Source organism: Trachypithecus francoisi, unplaced genomic scaffold, assembly GCF_009764315.1.
Source record: "Trachypithecus francoisi isolate TF-2019V2 unplaced genomic scaffold, Tfra_2.0 Lachesis_group9, whole genome shotgun sequence".
Lineage (NCBI taxonomy): Eukaryota > Metazoa > Chordata > Mammalia > Primates > Cercopithecidae > Trachypithecus > Trachypithecus francoisi.
The window spans coordinates 33,400,150-33,424,419 of NW_022681474.1; the positions used below are offsets into that span (position 1 = coordinate 33,400,150).

General features: G+C 46.5%; 1 protein-coding gene across 1 annotated transcript in view; it reads left to right on the forward strand.

Moving 5' to 3' along the window:
- The window catches only part of HKDC1 (hexokinase domain containing 1), a 48,346-nt gene extending 26,807 nt beyond the window's left edge, over nt 1-21,539 (forward strand). The window contains exons 9-18 of the mRNA XM_033209684.1: nt 142-375; nt 1,259-1,563; nt 3,427-3,572; nt 3,670-3,789; nt 9,487-9,582; nt 9,782-9,881; nt 11,223-11,406; nt 13,586-13,741; nt 18,913-19,146; nt 20,601-21,539. Of these exons, the coding sequence (XP_033065575.1) occupies nt 142-375; nt 1,259-1,563; nt 3,427-3,572; nt 3,670-3,789; nt 9,487-9,582; nt 9,782-9,881; nt 11,223-11,406; nt 13,586-13,741; nt 18,913-19,146; nt 20,601-20,748 (1,723 nt within the window). The 3' untranslated portion in view covers nt 20,749-21,539. The remainder of the gene's footprint in view (nt 1-141; nt 376-1,258; nt 1,564-3,426; nt 3,573-3,669; nt 3,790-9,486; nt 9,583-9,781; nt 9,882-11,222; nt 11,407-13,585; nt 13,742-18,912; nt 19,147-20,600) is intronic.
- The last annotated feature ends 2,731 nt before the right edge of the window (nt 21,540-24,270 follow it).

A 24,270-nucleotide genomic window follows, 5' to 3' on the forward strand; every position in this document is an offset into this window, starting at 1 on the left:
GTTGATATTGTTACTTGTATGTTATTACTATGGGCCTGCCTATTAATTTTCACAATCCTGAGAGGTGGGGAAGCTTGTTCGCCCGGGAGGATACCAATGGGATGGAGAAGTGTGGTCTGCTCATTCCTGTTACCTGGCCAGGTATAAAGAAGGCCTTGCCAATACAAGAGAGATCCTGGTGGACCTGGGCCTGGAGCCATCTGAGGCTGACTGCATTGCCGTCCAGCATGTCTGTACCATCGTCTCCTTCCGCTCGGCCAACCTCTGCGCAGCAGCCCTGGCGGCCATCCTGACACGCCTCCGGGAGAACAAGAAGGTGGAACGGCTCCGGACCACGGTGGGCGTGGACGGCACTCTCTACAAGATACACCCTCAGTGAGTGCCGCCTGCCAGCCACGCCCCCACAAACGAGTCTCCCTGGGGCAGGGCCCCAGTGTCTTCTGGACTATACTGCTTATCTGGGGTCTGGAACCATCAACCTCTCTTGCTGGTTCTGAGATTACAAGGGAAAGGGTGAATCCAGGGCCCACATTCATCCAGCTGGCTGGGTTGCTTTTGGGGATTACTCTTAAAGAAATATTCTACTAAAGCCAGTTGCCTAATTAGGAATGTTGTCCATCCATGTATCTATGTCCTTCCATCCATCACCTGCCCATTCATCTCTCCATTCATTCTTCCATCTAGCCATTATTTACTGAACACCTACTATGTGGTTAAGCCTGGGAAGTAAGATACACCCAGTCATAGACAGGGAAAAATAGAGATGGCACAGGTTGCCAAGTTTATGGGAAGGGTCCTGGTAGGAAAAAACAGGGAAATGGGAATTTTCCAAAAGGAAGGAGAATGAAAGCCCCTTTGGCTACCAGGGCTGGACTTGGAAGTCAGGTGGTTACACCCTGGAAAGAGCCAAGAAAGAAAATCCTTCCCTTTGGACAGAAATGACTCTGTCCAAAGAATCATTTCTTTGAATGAATCATTTCTTCTGAATCAGAAATGATTCAGCCAATACATTCTGCACAGACTGGTTGAAATGTTCATTGACAGAATAGGCACTTCCCTGAGCCTCCCAAGTGCCTTTCACTGCCCCAGCTTCTTAGTCCCTCCCTCCTGTCACCCCCTCCCCTCCCTACCATCAGCAAATAAAGGGCTGAGCCCCCACCCCGCAGGGCCCTCTGGGACCAGTTCACTGCTGCCCCTGGGTCTTGCCTGAGCCTGGCCTTTATGATTGCTCAATGTTTTGCCATCATCCCTGCTTCAGGTACCCAAAACGCCTGCACAAGGTGGTGAGGAAACTGGTCCCGAGCTGTGATGTCCGCTTCCTCCTGTCAGAGAGTGGCAGCAGCAAGGGGGCCGCCATGGTGACTGCGGTGGCCTCCCGCGTGCAGGCACAGCGGAAGCAGATCGACAAGGTGCTGGCTTTGTTCCGGCTGACCCGAGAGCAGCTCGTGGACGTGCAGGCCAAGATGCGGGCTGAGCTGGAGTACGGGCTGAAGAAGAAGAGCCACGGGCTGGCCACGGTCAGAATGCTGCCCACCTACGTCTGCGGGCTGCCGGACGGCACAGGTGGGCCAGCACAGCCTCCCTCTCTGAACAACCATCCAGGGCTCCTGTCAAAACTCCTCAAAGCCAGTGAGGTTCTTGGTTTTTAGAGACTTAGGTTCACGTCTCTAATGGAGGGCAGGAGTAGGTAGAAGGCTAGTATTCTTTCTACATCTCTTGGCCTTGGTTAACCCAAGGCATTTGCAGTAAAAAACAAAACAAACAAACAAACAAAAAACACAAAAAACCTACATTAGGTTATGTGTGTGCACTTATGTGGGTGTAGATGAGAACATGAGTGCACCCTGACCCCCAGATCCTGACCCCAGGGACTTTGTTTTTGATGCCTGGGATTGCCTGGGCTTATCTTCCTGCTGCTTCTCTGGCTCTGTTCTCTTCTGTGGCTTGGCTGGCTTCCCTTTCCCTCTCATCACTTCTGCCCCCAACTTCTCCAACCCTTGATCTTTCTGGTCCTCGGTGCTCAGCCAAAAGAAGTCACTAAGTAGTGAAGTCAGTTCTTCAGACAAATTATTTTACCTCTTTGAATCTCACGAGACTCTTCCAGAAATAATGACCTTAGTAAAATGCTTTCATCTTATAATTTGCTTTTGAACTTTTTATTTCATTTCATCCCTGCAACCACTTGGAATGTTGCCAAAGAGGGAATGGTTCCCATTTTATGGATGCCATAACTGACACTTGCAGAGGCTAGATGAGCTACTTAAGGTCCAGCAGCTGTACTTGGGATCTCTTAACTGAGAGCAGTAAAAGACACTATTTTATTTTTATTTTTATTTATTTATTTTTTTTGAGACGGAGTCTCGCTCTGTCGCCCAGGCTGGAGTGCAGTGGCCGGATCTCAGCTCACTGCAAGCTCCGCCTCCCGGGTTTATGCCATTCTCCCGCCTCAGTCTCCCAAGTAGCTGGGACTACAGGTGTCCACCACCTCGCCTGGCTAGTTTTTTGTATTTTTTAGTAGAGACGGGGTTTCACCATGTTAGCCAGGATGGTCTCCATCTCCTGACCTCGTGATCCGCCCGTCTCGGCCTCCCAAAGTGCTGGGATTACAGGCTTGAGCCACTGCGCCCAGCCTTTATTTTTATTTTTATTTTTATTTTTGAGAAGGAATCTCACTCTGTTGCCCAGGCTGCAGTGCAGTGGCGCAATCTTGGCTCACTGCAAGCTCCGCCTCCTGGGTTCACACCATTCTCCTGCCTCAGCCTCCCGAGTAGCTGAGACTACAGGTGCCTGCCACCACGCCTGGCTAATTTTTTGTATTTTTAGTAGAGATGGGGTTTCACTGTGTTAGCCAGGATGGTCCGGTCTCCTGACCTCATGATCCACCTGCCTCCGACTTCCAAAATGCTGGGATTATAGGCGTGAGCCACCGCGCCCGGCCAGAGGCCCCTTGGGTATATGAATCATGCACGTCCGTGACTGGATGCCCTGCACCGTTCCTTGTGGCTCCAGAGAAGGATGTCAGTCAGTGAAGCTGAAAGAGCCTTCAGAGGTTCAGTCTCATTTTGCAGATGTGGAAGGAAAGGACCTTGACTCTCTTGCTCAAGAAAAAAAGCCATTTCTCAGAGGCCCCAGGTCCCTTGACTCCAGGCCAGGCCTCTTTTCATGGCACTGCACTGGTGATAGTGTAGGTGGTGCCTGGGCATTTACCACAGAAGTGGAGGCCAAGGAAAGCAGCCTGGCCTCACTCAGGCTCAAGATGTCTGCCCAGGGCCCGGGCACTGTGCATGGTGGCCTACACGACCCTCTGGTCTGTGAGGCCCAGAAGTGCAGGCCCTGGGTCTGCTCTGCTCCAGCATCTCCTCTTCCTCCCAATGCCCCGACACAAGTCCCGGTCATGGAATGCGGCTGCTGCTTTCTCCATCACAGAGAAAGGAAAGTTTCTCGCCCTGGATCTTGGGGGAACCAACTTCCGGGTCCTCCTGGTGAAGATCAGAAGTGGACGGAGGTCAGTGCGAATGTACAACAAGATCTTCGCCATCCCCCTGGAGATCATGCAGGGCACTGGTGAGGAGGTAAGTGCCAGGCAAGGCCTTTGGGCTCTGAGGTGCCAGCCTGCCACCCTGCATCGATGTCCACCCGGTGTGAATGCCGCTGTCTCTCTCTCTGCAGCTCTTTGACCACATTGTGCAGTGCATCGCCGACTTCCTGGACTACATGGGCCTCAAGGGAGTCTCCCTACCTTTGGGCTTCACGTTCTCATTTCCCTGCAGGCAGACAAGCATTGACAAGGTAAGACAGCCCCACCAGATTCACGGCCAGCCCAGTGGGCTTCCTTCCTCTACTGGGGCCATCTCCAGGTAACTCCCAGTCAGCCTTCATTTTTACAGGGATCTTGGGTTCGGGGCAGCCGGGAACACATGATAGAGAATTTCAACAATTTAATTTTTAATCAATTTATCACGATTGTTTAGATTGACCATTCACAAGAGAATTTAGAGTAGTATACAGTAAAGGGACACATACATAATATTCCTACTAAAGGAGAGGTCGAATCATACTATGGAGAGAGAGAGGAAGAGGTAATGACCAATGAAGGCTGTTTATAACAACTGGGCAATAATACGATCCATGTCTTTCTGGACAGTCACAGTCATGTAAACACAGAATTACAATGGGTTTTTATCATCCGATGAAAGAAAGCTTGCCAGCACATCACAAGAAATGCATTTCTTTCTTTCTTTTTTTTCTTTTTTTTGAGACAGAGTTGCGCTCTTGTCACCCAGGCTGGAGTGCTATGGCGTGATCTTGGTTCACTGCAACCTCTGCCTCCTGGGTTCAAGCGATTCTCCTGCCTCAACCTTCCAAGGTAGCTGGGATTACAGGCACCTGCCACTACCACCAGCTAACTTTTGTATTTTAAGTAGAGACAGGGTTTCGCCATATTGGCCAGGCTGGTCTTGAACTCCTGACCTCAGGTAATTCACCCACCTCAGTCTCTCAAAGTGCTGGGATTACAGGTTTGAGTCACTGTGTCTGGCAATAAATGCATTTATTTTCTAATATTAGTATCTCAGAAGCAATTGATCACATGGCCACTTTAGCCGACACTGAAGAACATCATAGTTTATCATTTTAATAGATAATTCATAAATATGGAGACATTTATCACAAAGTCTTTCTTGTAATTCTAGGATAAAAACACCCAGGGTTGTCCAGGTGTGGTGGCTCATCTCTGTAATCCTAGCACTTTGGGAGGTCGACGTGGAAGGATTGCTTAAGGCCGGGAGTTCAAGACCAGTCTGGGCAACGTAGTGAGACCCCATGTCTCAAAAAACAAACAAACAGACCAGGAGCGGTGTCTCACGCCTGTAATCCCAGCACTTTGGGAGGCCGAGGCAGGTGGATCACGAGGTCAGGAGATGGAGACCATATTGGCTAACACGGTGAAACCCCGTCTCTACTAAAAATACAAAGAAAATTAGCAGGGTGTGGTAGCGGGTGCCTGTAGTCCCAGCTACTTGGGAGGCTGAGGCAGGAGAATGGCGTGAACCAGGGAGGCGGAGCTTGCAGTGAGCCGAGATCGCGCCACTGCACTCCATCCAGCCTGGGTGACAGAGCGAGACTTCGTCTCAAAAACAAAACAAAACAAAACAAACCGTAGCCAGGCATGGTGGCACGTGCCTGTGGTCCCAGCCACTCGAGAGGATGAGGTGGGAGGATCACTTGAGCCTAGGAGATCGAGGTTCCAGTGAGCTATGATCACACCACTGCACTCCAGTTTGGGCAGCAGAGACTCCATCTCTATCAAAAACAAAAACAAAAACAAAAACATACACAACAAGCAGGCCAAGTACAGTGGCTCATGTCTGTAATCCTAGCACCGTGGGAAGCCAAGGTGGGAGGATCACTTGAGTCCAGGAGTTTGAGACCAGCCTAGGCGATATAGTAAGACCCCACCTCTAAATGTGTGTGTGTGTGTGTTGTGTGTGTCTGTGTGTAAAAACAAAAAATCACCCAGGCTTAACTTTATGTGTAATGAATAAGGGTTTTTTAACTGGGAAGCTAAGACTCAGGTAGGTCAGCAATATGTGTTTTTTGCATGGTTTTTCTGGTAAACTAGCTTGACCAAGAGGTAGAGCTTAGAAGTGGGGACTAGACACTGAGCTGAGCTCTTAGACTCCGCAGAGCTCCAGTGGGTCATGGGGCCTCGGCCTGATGCTGACGGTGGGCGAGTAAGGCTGGGCCTTTGCGTGAGGCTGGGGCATAGCTGTCTGTTCTGCAGACGGAGAGAGACAGTTTGCAGCCTCTGCCAGTGCCCACACAGAAAACCTCCAGGCAAGGACATGTCCTTCTTCAGGGGCTTGGGAGCAGGCCCAGATGTGGCTACACAGAGAGGCCCAGTGTCCTTCCTAAGGTCAGGAAACACAGTGGTCAACAGCACAGACTCTGGGGTCGTGGGCTCCTGTTTTGCAACCCTGTCTCTACTGTTTCCCATCTGAATAACCTTGAGCAGATTATTTAACTTCTCTGAGGCATGGTTTCCCCGTTGGTGAAAATGGAGGAATACAGTGAGGACTAAATGAGCTGGTGTGTGTAAAATGCATAGCATGGTGTCCGGCACCTAGCAGGCACTCAAATCCTAGTATCATCCTTCACTCTCGAGGCAGCAAAGGATTGAGATTCAGCCTGGAAAAGGTCGAGAGGAATCCAATGCTGGTAATGGTGGTGAGGAAGGGTGCACTGTCGCCAGGGCCTGACATCATGGCGGTGAATTCTCTGCAAACCCTGGCCTCTGCTTCACAGACAGACTCACCAGCTTGTGGAGAGAAGCTCTGTCTTTCTGACAGACTGTCATCAGCCCAGCTTCCAAGACTGGCATAAAGCAGCATACAGCTTCCTAAATGTATGGGAGAACTCTGGTCAGCTCAGCAGGTCAACCAGAGAGCTCAGGACAATAATAAGGGTAGCATCAAAGACGTACTAAGATTTTGTCCAGGGCCAGGAGCAGTGGCTCACTCCTGTAATACCAGCACTTTGGGAGGCTGAGGCAGGCAGATCACTTGAGGTCAGGAGTTCGAGACTAGCCTGGCCAACATGGTGAAACCCCATCTCTACTAAAAATACAAAAATTAGCTGGGTGTGGTGGCGGGAGCCTGTAATCTCAGCTATTTGGGTGGCTGAGGCAGGAGAATCGCTAGCACTCAGGAGGTGGAGGTTGCAGTGAGCCAAGATTACACCACTACACTCCAGCCTGGGTGACAGAGAAGACTCAGTCTCAAAAAAAGAAAAAAAAGTTTTTTATTTTTGTACCATTTTCTTATTGTGATAAAATATACATAACATAAATTTCCCACTGTAACTATTTTTTTAAATACACACTTCTATGGCATGAAGTACATTCACATTTTTGTGCAGCCATCACCACCATCCATCTCTTAAACTTTTTCTTTTCCATCTGAATTTCTGTACCCGTTAAGCACTGATTCCCTCGTCCCCCTTCCCCTACCCTTGGCTTCTCTGCTTACTGGCTGTGTGACCTTGGGCAAGTTATTTAATCTCCCTGTTCCTTGGTTTCCTCATCGGAAAATGATCACAAAAATAGATCTCGTTTTATCGGTGTGTTTCGTGGTTTTATTTTCGTGCAATTATATTCAAGGAATATTTTGCTCAGTGAAGGAATGTGGCAGATCCATATAAATGGCCTGGAAGGGTCTGGAAGATACGTTCTTGAAGTAGAAAAAAAAATTGCAGTAGTTCACACACAGTGTGAATTTATTTACTTAAAAATATGTGTAATTTCACCCCTGAAAGAAGAAATGGGGGGGAAAAAATACTAATAAGTGGAAAGGAAAAGCTATGGAAAGATTAATATCCAACTAATGGCAGAGGTTACCTCTCAGATTGGGAGGATGGGAGTTGAAGGGAACTCTATGCTTGTCAGTAACATTTTAATTTTTTACACTACTAATGCATTCCTGCATTGCTGCTGCCATTAAAAATTAATACACCATCCGGGAGGGTGCCGTGTGCAGCTGTCTGCGGTCCTGACTGGGCGCCAGGACACAGCTACTGCTCCTGACTCAGGACACTGGGCCTTTGGGCCTGTCTCCCAGCAGCTCTGAAGGTGTCGTGAAGACACAGTCAAGAGGGAGGGGAGACCCGTAGGCAGCTGGAAGCAAAGACACCCATGGCTGGGGAGAAAAAAAGAGAGACATCAAAAAATAGATTAGTTTTGTGTAACTGCAGTTAATAAGAGAGGTTTCCCAGTTGGGAGTGTCTCTCTAATGTTGTACACATACCAACCGGAAAGGAGCCAGCCAGGGGCCCAGTTTCCCAAGAACTATGGAGGGAAGGAGGGAGACTGGGGCTTGTGGGCTAACAGCCTCAGGGTGAGGTGGCATCCAGTCACGGGGCTGACAGTGCTGCCATCGGATTTTCTGACTGCCTTTCCTGTCCCAGGGCTTCTCCTGGTCTAGACACCCCAGCTCTGCCTGCCTTCACCCCACCCTGGCTTTCTAGGTGATGGAGTCCGCGGCTAGACTAACTCCTACCTCAGGCTAACAATGTAACTTTGGGCTTCCTTTTGAGAATTAAAATTACTACTTTCAGGCCAGGCGCATTGGCTCACCCCTGTAATCCTAGCACTTTGGGAGGCTGAAGCGGGCGGATCACTTGAGGTCAGGAGTTCGAGACCAACCTGGCCAACATGGTGAAACCTCATCTTTACTAAGAATACAAAAATTAGCCAGGTGTGGTGGCACATGCCTATAATCCCAGCTACTACGGAGGCTGAGGCAGGAGAATTGCTTGAACCTGGGAGGCAGAGGTTGCGGTGAGCCGAGATCGTGCCATTGCACTCCAGCCTGGGCAACAAGAGAACAAGAGTGAAACTCCGTCTCAAAAAAAAAAAAATCATATATGTTACTTTAAGAAAAATTAGAAAATATAGACAAACAAAAAGGAGAAAGGAAAAGTGAGGCATAATTTTGCAAACAGAGAGAACCACTGTTAACCCTTTTGGTGTATATATTATTCCAGTCCTTTCTTCAGGTGTGAGTGTATGTGTGTATGAGTGTAATTTTACAAATAAAAATAGAATAATTCACTATCTGTATTTGTTTGATATGCTTTCACTTAACAGTGTGTGGACAACATCTTTCTCTCACATCCAATGTTCTCTTACAGTGTGATTCTTTATGGGTGTGTACCATGTCCCATATTGACGTACAGGACGATAGATCCATACTGTTGGAGTTGTAGGATGCCTCTAGTTTTTCACTGTGAAACATACTTTGATAAACATTTGGTAGCTTTGCCTTTGATCACATCGTAATCTATTCTTTACTAAGTTAGAAGTAGGATCACAGCCAGACATGGTGGCTCATGCCTATAATTTCAGCACTTTGGGAGGCCAAGGGAGGGGGACTGCTTGAGGTCAGGAGTTCGAGACCAGCCTGGCCAACATGGTGAAACCCCATCTCTACTAAAAAATACAAAAATCAGCTGGGCGTGGTGGTGCATGCCTGTAATCCCAGCTACTCGGGAGGCTGAGGCAGGAGAATCGCTTGAACTCGGGAGGTGGAGGTTGTAGTGAGCCGAGATCACGCCATTGCACTCCAGCCTGGGCAACAAGAGTGAAACTCCGTCTCCACAAAAAAAAAAAAAAAAAAAAGGAAAACAAAAAAAGAAGTAGGATCACTGTGATCCTGGGCCTTTATTCTGTGTAATCATGGCCAGGGAACATGATTTGACCCTTGATGAGTATGAATTGCTGCAGTGATTCCACTCAGTGTTAGGCCTTGCCTGAGTGTGGTGCTCTGTGATGCTGCTGTGCCCAGGGTTAGGGCTGTGAAGGTGGAGGCAGAGGCAAAAGCACATGTACTTGACAAGCAGCCAACTATAGTGCCTTGCATCTGTTGGATGTTGAGGTTGTGCAGTGGTCCTAGCAAACTATTGCTCAAATGAATTTCCCCTCCTTTCTTTCAGGGAACACTCATAGGGTGGACCAAAGGTTTCAAGGCCACTGACTGTGAAGGGGAGGACGTGGTGGACATGCTCAGGGAAGCCATCAAGAGAAGAAACGTAGGATGTGGTGTTGAGGCTTATGCCTGCTCTTGCCGCCTTCCCCAGGCCCTTCTGCTCTGCCATCCTCTGCCCAGTTCCTGTGACTCTGGTCTCTGCCTGCCTTGGGATGACACGCCCCTCCTAAGCATGTTTGGTTTGCACATTCAACTCAGAGTAGAGCTGGGTTTTTGTTTGTTTGTTTGTTTTGTTTTTTTAGGAGTTTGACCTGGACATCGTTGCAGTTGTGAATGATACAGTGGGGACCATGATGACCTGTGGCTATGAAGATCCTAATTGTGAGATTGGCTTGATTGCAGGTAAGTGGTAAGGCATGGCCCATTGGCCTAATCCCACTGGATCCGTTGATGGTTCCCTTTTAACAATGTGTGAGGGTGGGCACTGTCCCATTGTACAGAGGCTCTGCCCAAGGCAGAGATGAAGTTACAATTGCGATTCCAGGTCACCAAGTTCTTTATCCATTAAGAGTCCTAAGCCAAGGTCATCCTTTCTATTGAGGAAGGATAATGACACAGGAAGAAGAGATTTTTAAATTAGGGCCTTGGGGCCGATTGTGATGGGGGGAAGGAGACTACAGTTGGATCCTCTTGACCTGGGGCTGAGGGAGATATTGTAGATTTTCACTCTGGCTCCAATGTGCACCTCTTCTGTTCTCTGAATTCTTCTGCTTCTCAGGATGCACAGGAAGGAGAGGAGCTGGAAAGAAACTTAGAAGAGGGGAAAGGAGTGGCCTGACACAGGGATTTTAGGGGTCTTTGGGAGAAGTCTGGCAGTGAGTAAGGCCGAGGGTAGATTCTAGGGGGATGCTGTCTCTAACAGGGGTAGAATGGGTAGGACTGGAACAGGTGGAGATGGGGATGAAAGGCATTCCAGGGGACAGGCACAGGCTAAGTAATGATAGAACCTAGAAAAGTTATTCCATTTGATCATCTGGGCTTTCTGGATATAAGCAGCAGGTGGAACAAGGAGGTGGGGATGTACTGAGCTATCTCCCATGCCAGGTGAGAGGTTTCCTCTACACTCTAACTCTTACCAGCTTTGTGAGCTTGGGCAAGTGGCTTATTCTGTCTGACTTGAGTTTCTTCATCTGTGGGAGGGATTGGGCTAGATATAGGAGGGCAAAGAGGTGAGGCCTGTTGATTGACTAAAATACTTGCCTGGACTGCTGTGCTGAGAATAGTTCTGAAGCCAAGTCATGGGCAAGGAAGAAGAGGGTGGCTAACAGATGCCAAGCATTTGTTTATCCAAGACTAGATGATTCCTCATGGTCCCTTCCAGCTCTGACTGCTAATTTTATGACTGCTTGGAAGCTTTGTGTGCCTATGGCTTAACAGTAATGATGATGATGATGATGAAGCTGGCAGCTACCATTTATTGAATGCTTACCATGGAAGGAAACTTAAAAATGTCACTTCATAACAAACCCATAAGGCGGGTATTATTTCCTTCTCAGAAATGAAAAAACTGAGCCTGTGAAAGATGAGATGCTTGCCCAAGGTTAGCCAGCTATGACTGTAAAGCTGGAATCACATCCAGTCATATCTGACTCCAAGCCTAAATTCTTATTTGCTGCACTCTGCTGCCTTTCTAAAATCTGGTGGTGTCTTTGAAGACTAATGTTCCTTCACAATTCCTTCTAGGAACAGGCAGCAACATGTGCTACATGGAGGACATGAGGAACATCGAGATGGTGGAGGGGGATGAAGGGAAGATGTGCATCAACACAGAGTGGGGAGGATTTGGAGACAATGGCTGCATAGATGACATCCGGACCCGATACGACACGGAGGTGGACGAGGGGTCCTTGAATCCTGGCAAGCAGAGGTGAAGAGGGTGGATGTGTGCATTTATGTGGGTTGTGTAGTCAGCAACACTGTGAGACCTAAGGGGGTACCATAGACACCATAGCTTTGTGTGCTTATTACAGCTGTCGAATGTCAGTGAAATACCTATTGGAACAAAAGAAAAATATTATGACAAGTTTGCAACAGGTAAAAGGGAAAAGTCCCTTTTTCTAATTACCATAAGGCCCCATAAGGTCTAGTGGTGGTTCTGGAAGTGAGGCAGAGGCTGCCAGCATGTTCATTCGCCAAGGGCATGGTGACTCAGTGACCCCTCTTGAGATGGGCTTTTAGTAAGTCTCTTTCAGAGGCCAACATCTTCAGGCCTTCAAGAGCTGGCTACTAGGTTGGTGACTTTCTCTGGGAGTGGGGAAGTGGCCACCTGTGATGGATGAGAGTGCTGGTTCTTGACCATGATGTCATGTCCTACCATGGGTCACAATCACTGGTGAGGTGTATTCCAATGACTAACCACACGAAAAATACTGAAAATAATGAATGGCTTAAAAAATAAATTAAAGTAGATTTCACTTGCATTCTGTTATTATGAGAGAAAGGGATAGCAGAGATAGAGCTGGCATGTGATATTAGTCCATTCTCCCGTTGCTATAAAGAACTACCTAAGACTGGGTAATTTATGAAGAAAAGAGGTTTAATTGGCTCACAGTTCCACAGGCTGTACAGGAAGCATGGCTGGGGAGGCCTCAGGAAACTTACTATAATGGCAGAATGTGAAGGGGAAGCAGGCACATCTTACATGGCTGGAGAAGGAGGAAGAAAGAGTGAAGGGGAAGGTGTTACACACTATTAAAACAACCCGATCTTGTGAGAACCCACTCACTATCACCAGAACAATAGAGGGGCAATCCACCCCCATGATCCAGTCACCTCCCAGCAGGCCCCTCCTCCAATACTGGGGATTGCAATTCAACATGAGATTTTGGTGGGGACATAAATCCAAACCATATCACATGCTAAAACTTGATTATTAACCCAGGCCCATCCCCTAGAAGAGGAGTTGGCACACTTACTCTGTAAAAGAACAGATAGTAAATGTTTTAGGTTTTGCAGGCCATATGATTTTTATCAAAACTAAGCTCAGTGTCTTAATATAGAAAATAATGGGAAACATAGATTTATTGTTAGGGGTGCTATCCAAGTTGAGAGCTTGAGCAGATGGGAAATGTGAGGGGATGCCTAGGCCATGGACACCTTGGAAACTGTTGAACTGAGAACGTTGTCTAGGAAGAGGCTCAGAAAAGACCGAGACTGGCCCTGGTGGTTTCTCTCCCCTTCGGTACCAATCTTGTAACTGGAAGGCAGGTGAGTTGTGGTAAGCCCAGCTGAAGCAGGGATTGCTCCAAAAAGAAGGACCTTCCCTCTGAATCCTGAGTTGGGGCATCCGAGTATCATGGCTCTTCCCAAGGGGCAGTTCATTCTAATTAGTGGTGTGTCTGCAGCCACTGAAGGCTCACATTTTTGGACTGAGGTTTTAAGGGGGCAACACCTTTGAACTTGTCTTGAAACCACCATTGTTTGTTTGTTCTGGTGTTAATCCCTTAGACTGATGAGGTCTTGAGCAGTGAAGAGAACCCAAGCCCAGCACATAAATGCTTTCCATTTGACTCTGCAAGCAGTGGCAGTCTGGCTCTGTGTCACTGTTGTTAATGATGATGTGTGTCACCGTTACACATCCTGTGCAGAGTGCCTGGTCAGTACGAGGCCCCTTTTCTCTCTTGCTCTCTTGGCCCTCATGGAGCTCACAGCCCAGTAGAAAGGAGGAAGGGAATTAATGCTTTTGAGCACCCCTGGTGCATGCAGACAGTTTCAATGTGTTAACTCACAGAGCAGAATCTCCAGTGGAACAGATTTGTAACACAAAGCCAATGAGCATTGGCTTTGGGGCCAAGACCAGGGACTAACTTTTGCTTAGTGCCCACTGTGCCCAGATGCTTGCCTCCTAACAGTCTTGTGGGGGCACTTCTCATCTCCCTGTTTTGTAGATGATAGTTTGCAGTGCTTGCTCACATCAAGCAGCTAGTATGTGGCAGAGCTGGGATCTGGATCTTGCTCCATGCGTGGTTCCAAAGCCTGGCCTTCTCACATCATGTGGTCTTCTGCATTGCATGTCTGCCCCAACCTTATCCCTCTTCGCCAAACAGATACGAGAAAATGACCAGTGGGATGTACTTGGGGGAGATTGTGCGGCAGATCCTGATCGACCTGACCAAGCAGGGTCTTCTCTTCCGAGGGCAGATTTCAGAGCGTCTCCGGACCAGGGGCATCTTCGAAACCAAGTTCCTGTCCCAGATTGAAAGGTGACCTGTGATCAAGTTCATCATGAGGCTCTGACTGGCGTATACTGCCACTGTGCTGGGGTTGGGCCAATTTGAGGTTTAAAAATAAAAACAGAAAGGCCCTGGCTGGACAAGGGATTGCCTCCTGGGGCTGCTCTTCTCTTTCCAACTGGTTCAGGATCACAGCCTCGAGGAGCATGTGTATAGTACTCTGGGGCCTGCAGCCCGCCTGGGCCTCAGAGTGTTTAGCAGAAATGACTAAGTCCTCCACCAAGCTTCCTAAATAGTTACACAGGAGTTAGGTTAAGGCTAAAAAATAATCCTCTTTTGTTCCTGAAAAACTCAACCACATACTCAACTACAGCTATTTTGATTTTTGCATATTATATTTCCTATTTAAGTTTTTTTCTTTTTTCTTTTTGGTGACAGGGCTCACTCTGTCACTTAGGCTGGAGTGCGGTGGTACGATTGCAGCTCATTACAGCCTCTATCTCCAGGGCTCAGGTGATCCTCCCACCTCAGCCTCCTGAGTAGCTGGGCCCACAGGTGCACAACAAAATGCCCAGCTAATATTTGTATTTTTTGTAGAGATGGGGTTTCCCCATGTTGCCCAGGCTGGTCTCGAACTCCTGACCTCAAGCAATCTGCTCACCTCAGCCTCCCAAAGTGCTAGGATTACAGGTGTGAGCCACTGCGCCCAGCTCCTTTTAAGTTCTTGAATGCATGCAAACATTTTTCATAATCATAATCATTACATTTGTCACTCTGTGTATTATGTTTTCAGTGTTTGTTCATGAAAATTTTCATTTAAAATTCTGGTTTTTGTTTTTTTAATTAATTAATTAATTTTACTTATTTATTTTGAGACGAAGTTTCACTCTTGTTGCCCAGGCTGGAGTGCAATGGTGTGATCTCAGCTCACTGCAACCTCTGCCTCCTGGGTTCAAGCGATTCTCCTGCCTCAGCCTCAGCTGGGATGACAGGCATGTGCCACCCGGCCCAGATAATTTTTTGTATTATTTTAGTAGAGATTGGGTTTCACCATGTTGGTCAGGCTAGTCTTGAACTCCTGACCTCAGATGATCCACCTGCCTCGGCCTCCCAAAGTGTTGGGATTACAGGTGTGAGCCACCGTGCCCAGCTATTTTGTTTTTTATTATACAAGTCTTAAGCGTATACAAAAGTGGAAACAGAGGTAAAGTGAACTCAATATTTCCATCACCACTTTCAACAATAATAAACTCATGGTCAAACTGGGCTCATCTATACAGTCCTGCTGTCCCCATCCCCAGGCTGGGTTAATTTGAAACAAACCCCACATCTTACATCAGTTCATCTGTAAATATTTCATAATGTATTCTGAAATATAAGGGTTCTTAATAAAACATAACTCTAGTACCATTATCACACTTAAAAATCTAATGATAAACCTCAGTCTCACAAAATGTCCTGTTAGTGTTCTTATTTCCTGAATTGCCAAAAATTAATGGTTTTTACAGTTCTTTTGTTTGCATCAGTATCCAGACAGAGTTTATACACTGCATTTGGTTGACATGTTTAAATAATCTCTTTTAATCTATGGGTTTCCTCTCCCTGTCTTGCTTTCCCTTGCCATGTATTTGCTGAAAAAACTGTTGTCTTATCCTATGAGTTTCCTGTATTCTAGATTTTGTGGATTGCAGCATTTAGCATTTTCCTCTGTCTTCTTGTATTTCCCAAAAATTCTTAGTTAGACCCAGGTGCTTAGTTAGATTCAGTAGTGAATTCTGGACAAGAATATTTCTTAGGTGGCATTGAGTTGTCTGTCTGTCTCTCTTTCTTTTAGGATGTTATCAGTCATTGATGCATATTGCCTGGATCTATTATTTCACTAGACATCGTAAATGGTGATGATTCCTGCAGTTATTAGCTGGAATACTTCTAGAAAGAGGAACTTTCCCCTATCAACTCTTTGGTGTAATTATCATTTTGAATGGCTGCATATTGTACTATGTTACTGTACTATAATTTACTAAACTTTCCCTTTAGTATAGGATGTCTAGTTAATAATTTATAAATTCCTGTTATTCTGAGTAACCATAGTTGTTCCTTTAGTACACATAGTCATTGGAATATTGTAAATCATTTCGTTAGCAGTAGAAACATTTGGTTAAAAGAGTATTTTGCCGCGGGCGCAGTATTTTTTTTTTTAAAAAGTAGTTTCAATTTCCATCACCACCAGTTATATACAAATATGTCAGTTTCACTGCTTTTTGTGCTAGCACTGGATGTTATCTGATGCAGTGTTTTTGGATTTTATCTCCATTTGGGTTCATTCATTTAATTCTCCTGGTCTTTATGGTCAGATGCCCACAAGTGAAAAATCACTTTCCAGCGGGGAAAAAAAGAAAACACATTATACATGAAAGTGGTGTACGTAATGAGGTAAATCAGATGGGCTGTTTAAGGGGAGTTCTTATTGTTTAAGGAGAGGATGGTGGAATCAATAACAGCAGCAGCTATTATATATTTTTGGGGTGTTAATTAGCAAGTGTTCAGCATCCTTCTCCTGTCTAGTCTTCACCCCATCCAATCTGAACAGATGGGTTAAAAATCATCATGTTTGGTGACCAAAGGGATCCTATTTTGCTGTGTAAAACAGCTTCTCCCTCATGAGCAATAGATAAGCAAGTTTACTTGTCTTTGCCTTGCTTTTTTTTCCCGTAATAAAAGGAAAGTTGTTCCTAGACAAGCACAAGGGGGTAACACTCTTATAGCCCCAGAATTATTTGCTTCTGCTGCACAAGCAGTGTCTGTTTTGAATGTTTTGATTTCTACACGTTGTTGTTTTGTTTCTTTGTTTTCTGAGACAGGACCTCACTCTGTCGCCTGGGCTGGAGGGCAGTGGTGCAATCACAGCTCAGTGCATCCTCAACCTCCTGGGTTCAAGTGATCACCACTGCTTCTCTCCCCTGCTCCCACCCACTGTCGAGTAGCTGGGACTACAGGCACACACCGTCACACCTAGCTAATTTTTGTATTTTTTGTAGAGATGGGGTTTCACCATGTTGCCCAGGTTGGTCTTGAATTCCTGGGCTCAAGCCATCCACCTGCCTAGACCTCCCAAAGTGGTAGGATTACACGCATGAGCCACCACGCCCGGCCAGGTTTTGTGTTTTAAAACCTTCCTGGAATAAAAAGAAAATTATCGACCTAGTGCCAATGGGAATTGGTAGGTGCCGTGCTAACTGCAGCCCATTTCAAAGCAGTTTGTCAAATGGATGGGACAGCGTTCTCAGGGGGAAGGTCCCTGAATTTACAGTCTTAGAGCTTGAGTTTTAAGATTTATCTCCACTACTTAACCTGTTTATGCTGCATGAGCTGAGGCAGGTTGTTTCACCTCTTTGAATTCCAGTTTCCTGCTTCATAACAGAAATAATTGCCCTGTTGCTTAACTCCCAGGATTGCTCTGAGGATCAGGAAGGGAATGTACTTGAACTAAGCTGTGAAAGGCTGGGCCCAGGAAGGAATTGCAGGCTTTCTCTTTAGACACACTAGTTGAAAAACCTTTTTTTCTTACTATACAAATGTTATTCATTCATTTTAAAGAATCTAAAAATTACAGATAAGCAAAAGAAGAAAAATAAGGATTAAGCTAGGTGTGGTGGCTCACGCCTGTAATCCCAGCACTTTGGGAGGCCAAGGCAGGCAGATCACCTGAGGTCAGGAGTTCAAGACCAGGCTGGCCAACATGGTGAAACTCTGTCTATACTAAAAATACAAATATTAGCTGGGCATGGTGGTGGGGCTATAATCCCAGCTACTTGGGAAGCTGAGGCAGGAGAATCACTTGAACCCAGGAGGTGTAGGTTGCAGTGAGCCGAGATCATTGCACTCCAGCCTGGGCAACAAGAGCGAAATTCAGTCTCCAAAAAAAAAGGAATTACCTCTAATCCTCCCAATGTCTGAATAGATTTTCTTATGTGTGTATGTGTGTGTGTGTGTATGTGTGTGCGTATGTGTGTGTGTGTGTGTCTTTTTTATCTTGGCAAGGGCAAACATTAAAAAAAAATAAAATAAAATCCAACATTATACCGTGCATAGTATTTTATAATCCATTTTTTCACTATGTCATTATGTCATGAAGATTTTCCATGGCATCATCTTTTTTTTGTTTGTTTTAGAGATGGGGTCTTGGGGTCTTATTATGTAGCCCAGACTGGTCTCAAATTCCTGGCTTAAAGTGATTCTCCTGCCTCAGCCTCCCAAAGTGCTGGGATTTCAGGTGTAAGCCACTGTGTTGGCTACAAACTCATCTTTAAGATCTACGAAGAATTCTATTGTTTGGCTACACCACCGTTTACCTGCTGTATGGTCATACAGGTTGTTTCTCAGTTGTCTTTCTTGATAACACTCTTCTTCTCTAAATATTACCTGAGACAGTCAAGGATACAATTTCACATTGCTTGGCGTGGGAGTCAGGGCTCCGTGTAAGTACCATTAGTTCACTGTGAGATGACCAGGGTCTAGACTTGAAGCCAGCCTGCCCCATGATGGATGTTTCGCTGCATGTGTTTACAGTCCTACCTGGCTCCGATTCTCTAAGGTTCTAATTGTATTTTGTATATTCATGTATTCACTTGCTCATTGAATGTACCCTGCTGGCTACTACTGAAAATACAGTCTTACTGTCAAAGAGCAGAGAAATCAGAAAAAGGGAAGAAAATGCAGAGAATCAGAAAAAGTTAAATAGAAGGAAAGTTGGCCTCCAATTGAAGGGGGCCAGCATATGAGAGTTGGCACAATTTGTGGCAAAGCACGTGGTGGTGTGAAAAGGGTTGAATTTGAGCCCCTGCTCTCTAACGAGAGGGCACAGCTCTAGCAGGCTAAGCCACAGCCTCCCCTTCTGAAAAACGGGTACCTGGTGTGTTGGTTGCTGCAGCTCATGTGGCTTCTAGTGAGATCATAGATATGAACATGCTGAACACCAGAGGCATTCACACTTTATTTTTTAAAGTTAATGGAACTTCCAGGGGTGGTGGACCTTCTTGAGTCTCGACTCCTAAGCCTTTCTGCTCCAGCCTAGCCATTGCCTGGGTCAATTTCTCCCCACTCCTGCAAGGGCATCTAAGAATGGGGAGGCTGTGGGTTGCATTGAGCACATCCCAGGGTGCTGGGAAGCAGGTCCTGACCCCCTGCTCTATTGCCTGCAGCGATCGGTTGGCCCTCCTCCAGGTCAGGGCGATTCTGCAGCAGCTGGGCCTGGACAGCACATGTGAGGACAGCATCGTGGTGAAGGAGGTGTGCGGAGCTGTGTCCCGGAGGGCGGCCCAGCTCTGTGGTGCTGGCCTGGCCGCTATAGTGGAAAAAAGGAGAGAAGACCAGGGGCTGGAGCACCTGAGGATCACTGTGGGTGTGGACGGCACCCTGTACAAGCTGCACCCTCAGTGAGTGTTCACAAGAGGTGTGGCGGGTGGGGCAGCAGAGGTGCTGGTGGCCAAGTGTGGACGTGGCATAGCCTCCTCAGCCGTGGCATAGGTAGATGCATCCCCGTCCTTTTATGGGAAAGGAGTGCTGTGTGGTCAAGCCACCTATTCAATCTGACAGACAAGGTGTGAGCCCTGGTGCCTCTGCTACCTGGTAATACGGTGTGGGAATGTTAGCTGGTCTCTTTTTTTTTTTTTTTTTTCTTTGAGACGGAGTCTCGCTCTGTCGCCCAGGCTGGAGTGCAGTGGCCGGATCTCAGCTCACTGCAAGCTCCGCCTCCTGGGTTCCCGCCATTCTCCTGGCTCAGCCTCCCGAGTAGCTGGGACTATAGGCGCCCGCCACCTCGCCCGGCTAGTTTTTTGTATTTTTTAGTAGAGACGGGGTTTCACCGTGTTAGCCAGGATGGTCTCGATCTCCTGACCTCGTGATTCGCCCGTCTCGGCCTCCCAAAGTGCTGGGATTACAGGCTTGAGCCACCGCGCCCGGCCTAGCTGGTCTCTTTAAACCCCAGGTTCCTGATCCACAAAAGGCTGGCACTAATAATCCCTACCACATAGGGCTAAATGTGTGAGGTTGGAATGAGTTAGCACATGTAAAGTGCTTCACACAGAGCTCAAGAAATGTAAGTTGGCTGAGTGCAGTGGCTCATGCCTGTAATGGCAGAGACAGGAGAATCCCTTGAGCCAAGGAGTTTGAGACCAGCCTGGGCAACACAGGGAGACTCCATCTCCACAAACATAAATAAATAAAATACAGGCCGGGTGCGGTGGCTCAAGCCTGTAATCCCAGCACTTTGGGAGGCCGAGACGGGCGAATCACGAGGTCAGGAGATCGAGACCATCCTGGCTAACACGGTGAAACCCCGTCTCTACTAAAAAATACAAAAAAAAAAAAAAAAACTAGCCAGGTGAGGTGGTGGGCGCCTGTAGTCCCAGCTACTCGGGAGGCTGAGGCAGGAGAATGGCGTGAACCCGGGAGGCGGAGCTTGCAGTGAGCTGAGATCCGGCCACTGCACTCCAGCCTGGGCAACAGAGCGAGACTCTGTCTCAAAAAAACTAAATAAATAAATAAAAATAAATAAATAAATAAAATAAAATACAAAATGAACAAAAATTACAAATATTAGCTGGGCATGATGGTGCATACCTGTAGTCCCAGCTACATGGGAGGCTGAACTGGGGGGCTTGAGCCTGGGAACTCGAGACTACAGTGGGCTGTGATGGCACAACTGCACTCTACACCCTGGACAACAGAGTGAGACCATGTCTAAAGAAAAAAAATTAGAAGAAGAAGCTGTTTAGAGCCTTGAAAAGCAAACCAAAGGGAAGAAGCTAAAGAAATTAGATTGTGATCATTTATAAATGTGCTGATTCTACACAGAAGGGCTGATGATGTTTCTTTCTCTTTTTCATAGCTTTTCTAGGATAGTGCAGGAAACTGTGAAGGAACTAGCCCCTCGATGTGATGTGACATTCATGCTGTCAGAAGATGGCAGTGGAAAAGGGGCAGCACTGATCACTGCTGTGGCCAAGAGGTTACAGCAGGCACAGAAGGAGAACTAGGAACCCCTGGGATTGGATCTGATGCATCTTGGATACCGACCAGCTTTTCCTCTGGCAGATCAATTGGTCAGAGACCAGTGGGCACCCTCCTGGCTGACCTCACCTTCTGGATGGCCGAAAGAGAACCCCAGGTTCTCGGGTACTCTTAGTATCTTGTTACTGGATTTGCAGTGATGTTACATGACATTTCTATTTGGTATATTTGGGCCAAAATGGGCCAACTTGTGAAATCAAAATGTCTATCCTGAGAGATCCCCTTTCAACTCATTTTTCAGTTGAGGATTGAGCTGTCAGTTCTCTGTGGTTTTCAGTCCTGTGGCTGCTGGACTTGGAAATATATAGAATCTGCCCATGTGACTGGCAGGCTGTTTCCCCATTGTGATGCTTAAGTCATCTCTTATAGGGGATGGGGCCGTATACTTGTGGATGAACACTGGAGAGCAAGAGGAACTCATGTTATGAACTAGGGGGATCTCATCTAACTTGTCCTTAACTTGCCATGTTGACTTCAAACCTAATGACAGAACAAAGACTTTGAAGTATCCAGCCCCGGGGTGCAGAAAGGTTGATTGCCAGGGAGCCCTGCAGGAATCTTTGCATGCTTAAAGCAAGTTATGTCAGCATCCTGATTTTGTTCCTTATTAAGTGTGTGCCATGAGGTGGGGAGCTGTCTGGGGCATCTGTTTTTCATTTTGCATGTGGTTTGTGTTGCAGCTGTTGATAATTGTTTCAAGGATTGTTAGGTATATGAAATCCAGTAAATTAATAAAAAATTTTGATTTTCCAATAAACTTTGCATGAGGTGCTGATATTTCTTCTGGGAGGCTTACTTGGTAACACCATACTTTGTTGATGGAATAAGGGATGCAGAGTCAGAAGCAGCTCGAGCATTTTTCTCGAGTCCAAACTTCCTACCAATAAGGGGAAATATATGGAATATCTTCTAAAATATCCTTAACAGATTATCCAGATTTCTTTGGAATACTTCCAGTAACTGAGCATTTCCCACATGATCTACAGCTCTTGCTTTTGAACAGCTGGAGTTGACTGGAAGTCTTCTGACTTCTGAGCTCGGTTCCTCCCATACACCCCACCGATCTCCATTCTACCCTGCAGAACTATGTGGAATTGGCCTATCCCTGACCATTTCTCCAGTGGACTTCCTCTCTCTCTCCTCTCTTCCCCACTTTACCTGAACTGCCTGTGCCTTTCTGTTTTGCACATAGTTATCTGTATGAGTTTTACATCTGGCCAGATAGATTGTAAACTCTTTGTCAAACACATTCTTGTATTGCTCTAGTGAACCTAGCACTGTGCCATTCCTATCAAATACTTACTTGTGGGAGGCATGATTGAAAAAATAGAACTTTTCAAGAAATTTTCTTTTTTTTTTTCTTTTTTTTTTTTTTTTGAGACGGAGTCTCGCTCTGTCGCCCAGGCTGGAGTGCAGTGGCCGGATCTCAGCTCACTGCAAGCTCCGCCTCCCGGGTTCACGCCATTCTCCTGCCTCAGCCTCCCGAGTAGCTGGGACTACAGGCGCCTGCCACCTCGCCTGGCTAGTTTTTTTGTATTTTTTAGTAGAGACGGGGTTTCACAGTGTTAGTCAGGATGGTCTCGATCTCCTGACCTCGTGATCCGCCCGTCTCGGCCTCCCAAAGTGCTGGGATTACAGGCTTGAGCCACCGCGCCCGGCCACAAGAAATTTTCTTCAGAAAAAGTGTAGACTGGGTATGGTGGCTCACACCTGTAATCTCAGCTCTTTGGGAGGCCAAGTCAGGAAGATTGCTTGAGGCCAGGAGTTCAAGATCAGCTTGGGCAACATATCAAGACCCCCATCTGTTCAAAAATATTTTTGTTTTAATTAGTTGAATGTGGTGGTGCACACCTGCAGTCTCAGTCACTCAGGAGGCTGAGGTGGGGGGTATCTCTCGAGTCTAGGTTCCAGGTTACAATGAGCTGTGACTGCACCACTGCACTCCAGCCTGGGCAACAGAATGAGACCCTGCTTCTTTAAAAAAAAAGAGAGAGAGAGAGAAAGAAAGGAAAGAAAGAAAGAAAGAGAAAGAAAGAGAGAAAGAAAAGGAAGGAAGGAAGGAAAGAAATTGTCAACTATTGTTATTGTCATGGGAAACAAGCTGAAAAGAATAATCCAGAGTGATTTTATTTTTATTTATTTGCTTAGTTACATACTTAATTATGACAACTCCACAGAGTGTTCTTGCTGTCTCTTCAAAAGATTATGGCTTTGGCCAGGTGTGGTGGCTCATGCTTGTAATTCCAGCATGGGTGGCCAAGGCAGGCAGATCACCTGAGTTCAGGAGTTCGAGACCAGCCTGGCCAGCATGGTGAAATGCCATCTCTACTAAAAATACAAAATATTGTAAAAATACAAAAAAAAAAAAAAAAATCGCCGAGGATAGTGGTGCATGCTTGTGATCCCAGCTACTTGGGAGGCTGAGTCAGGAGAATCACTTGAACCTGGGAGGTGGAGGTTGTAGTAAGCTGAGATAGAGCTACTGCACTCCAATCTGGGTGACAGAATGAGACTCCATCTCAAAAAAAAAAAAAGGTTTTGGATTCCAGCTGTAAGTGTCACCATTTGCTGAAGCAGGATGTCCAGATGGAGTGAAGGGGGATGAGTTTAAAGACCGAGAGAGAGAGGCTAGCTAGGGCTGGGGGTAATGAGGGAGCTGAGGGTTCCTTGGCATATATTTTTTATACTTTCTTTTTTGTTGTTTTTTGAGACAAGGTCTCACTCTGTCACCCAGGTTGAAGCATGGTCCTGGGCTCAAGGCATTCTCGCATCTCAGCTTCCCAAGCAGCTGGGACTGCAGGCACATGCCACCATGCCAGCTAATTTTTAAATTTTTTGTAGAGACAGGAGTCTCACTATGTTGCCCTGACTTGTCTCAAACTCCTGGCCTCAAGTGATCCTCCCGCTTTGGCCTTCCAAAATGCTGAGCTATATAGTCATGAGTCACCGTGTCTGGTCCATACTTTCAATACAAATGTGTGTTGGTACTGCTGTGAACAGGTCCTAGATTTATCAAAATTATCTCTTTTTTATTTTAAGGTTATATCTCTTTAGATAAATGTCATATGAATTTTTTAAATGTATCTTTTTATATTTTGAAGTTATGCCTCTTTAGAGAAATGTTTCACCTTATCAGGTTTCATCTTAATCAATTGAAAACGTTGCTGTCCTTATTCTCTTTCCCCAGTTCTCCCATTTTATGGTAAGACATCCTCAGCTTCCAGTCCCTCTTTCCCCTGGTTCTGCTAGGACTCTTTGCTGTCTTTCCTGGACAGGTGATCTGACCCGTAGATTCAGGTTGTTGTGCCACTAAGTTCTCCCATGACCTGGTTTCTCAGCACATGTTTGGCAGGTTAGGGGAGGTCACCCAGTCCCTTCTCACCCAGCCCTGGTCTCTTACAAGAAAAAGGAGCCCCAAGGTATCTAGGCAACCTTGCACATTCTGACTAATTGATCGCATCATAGAATCCTTGAACAAGCACCAGAAC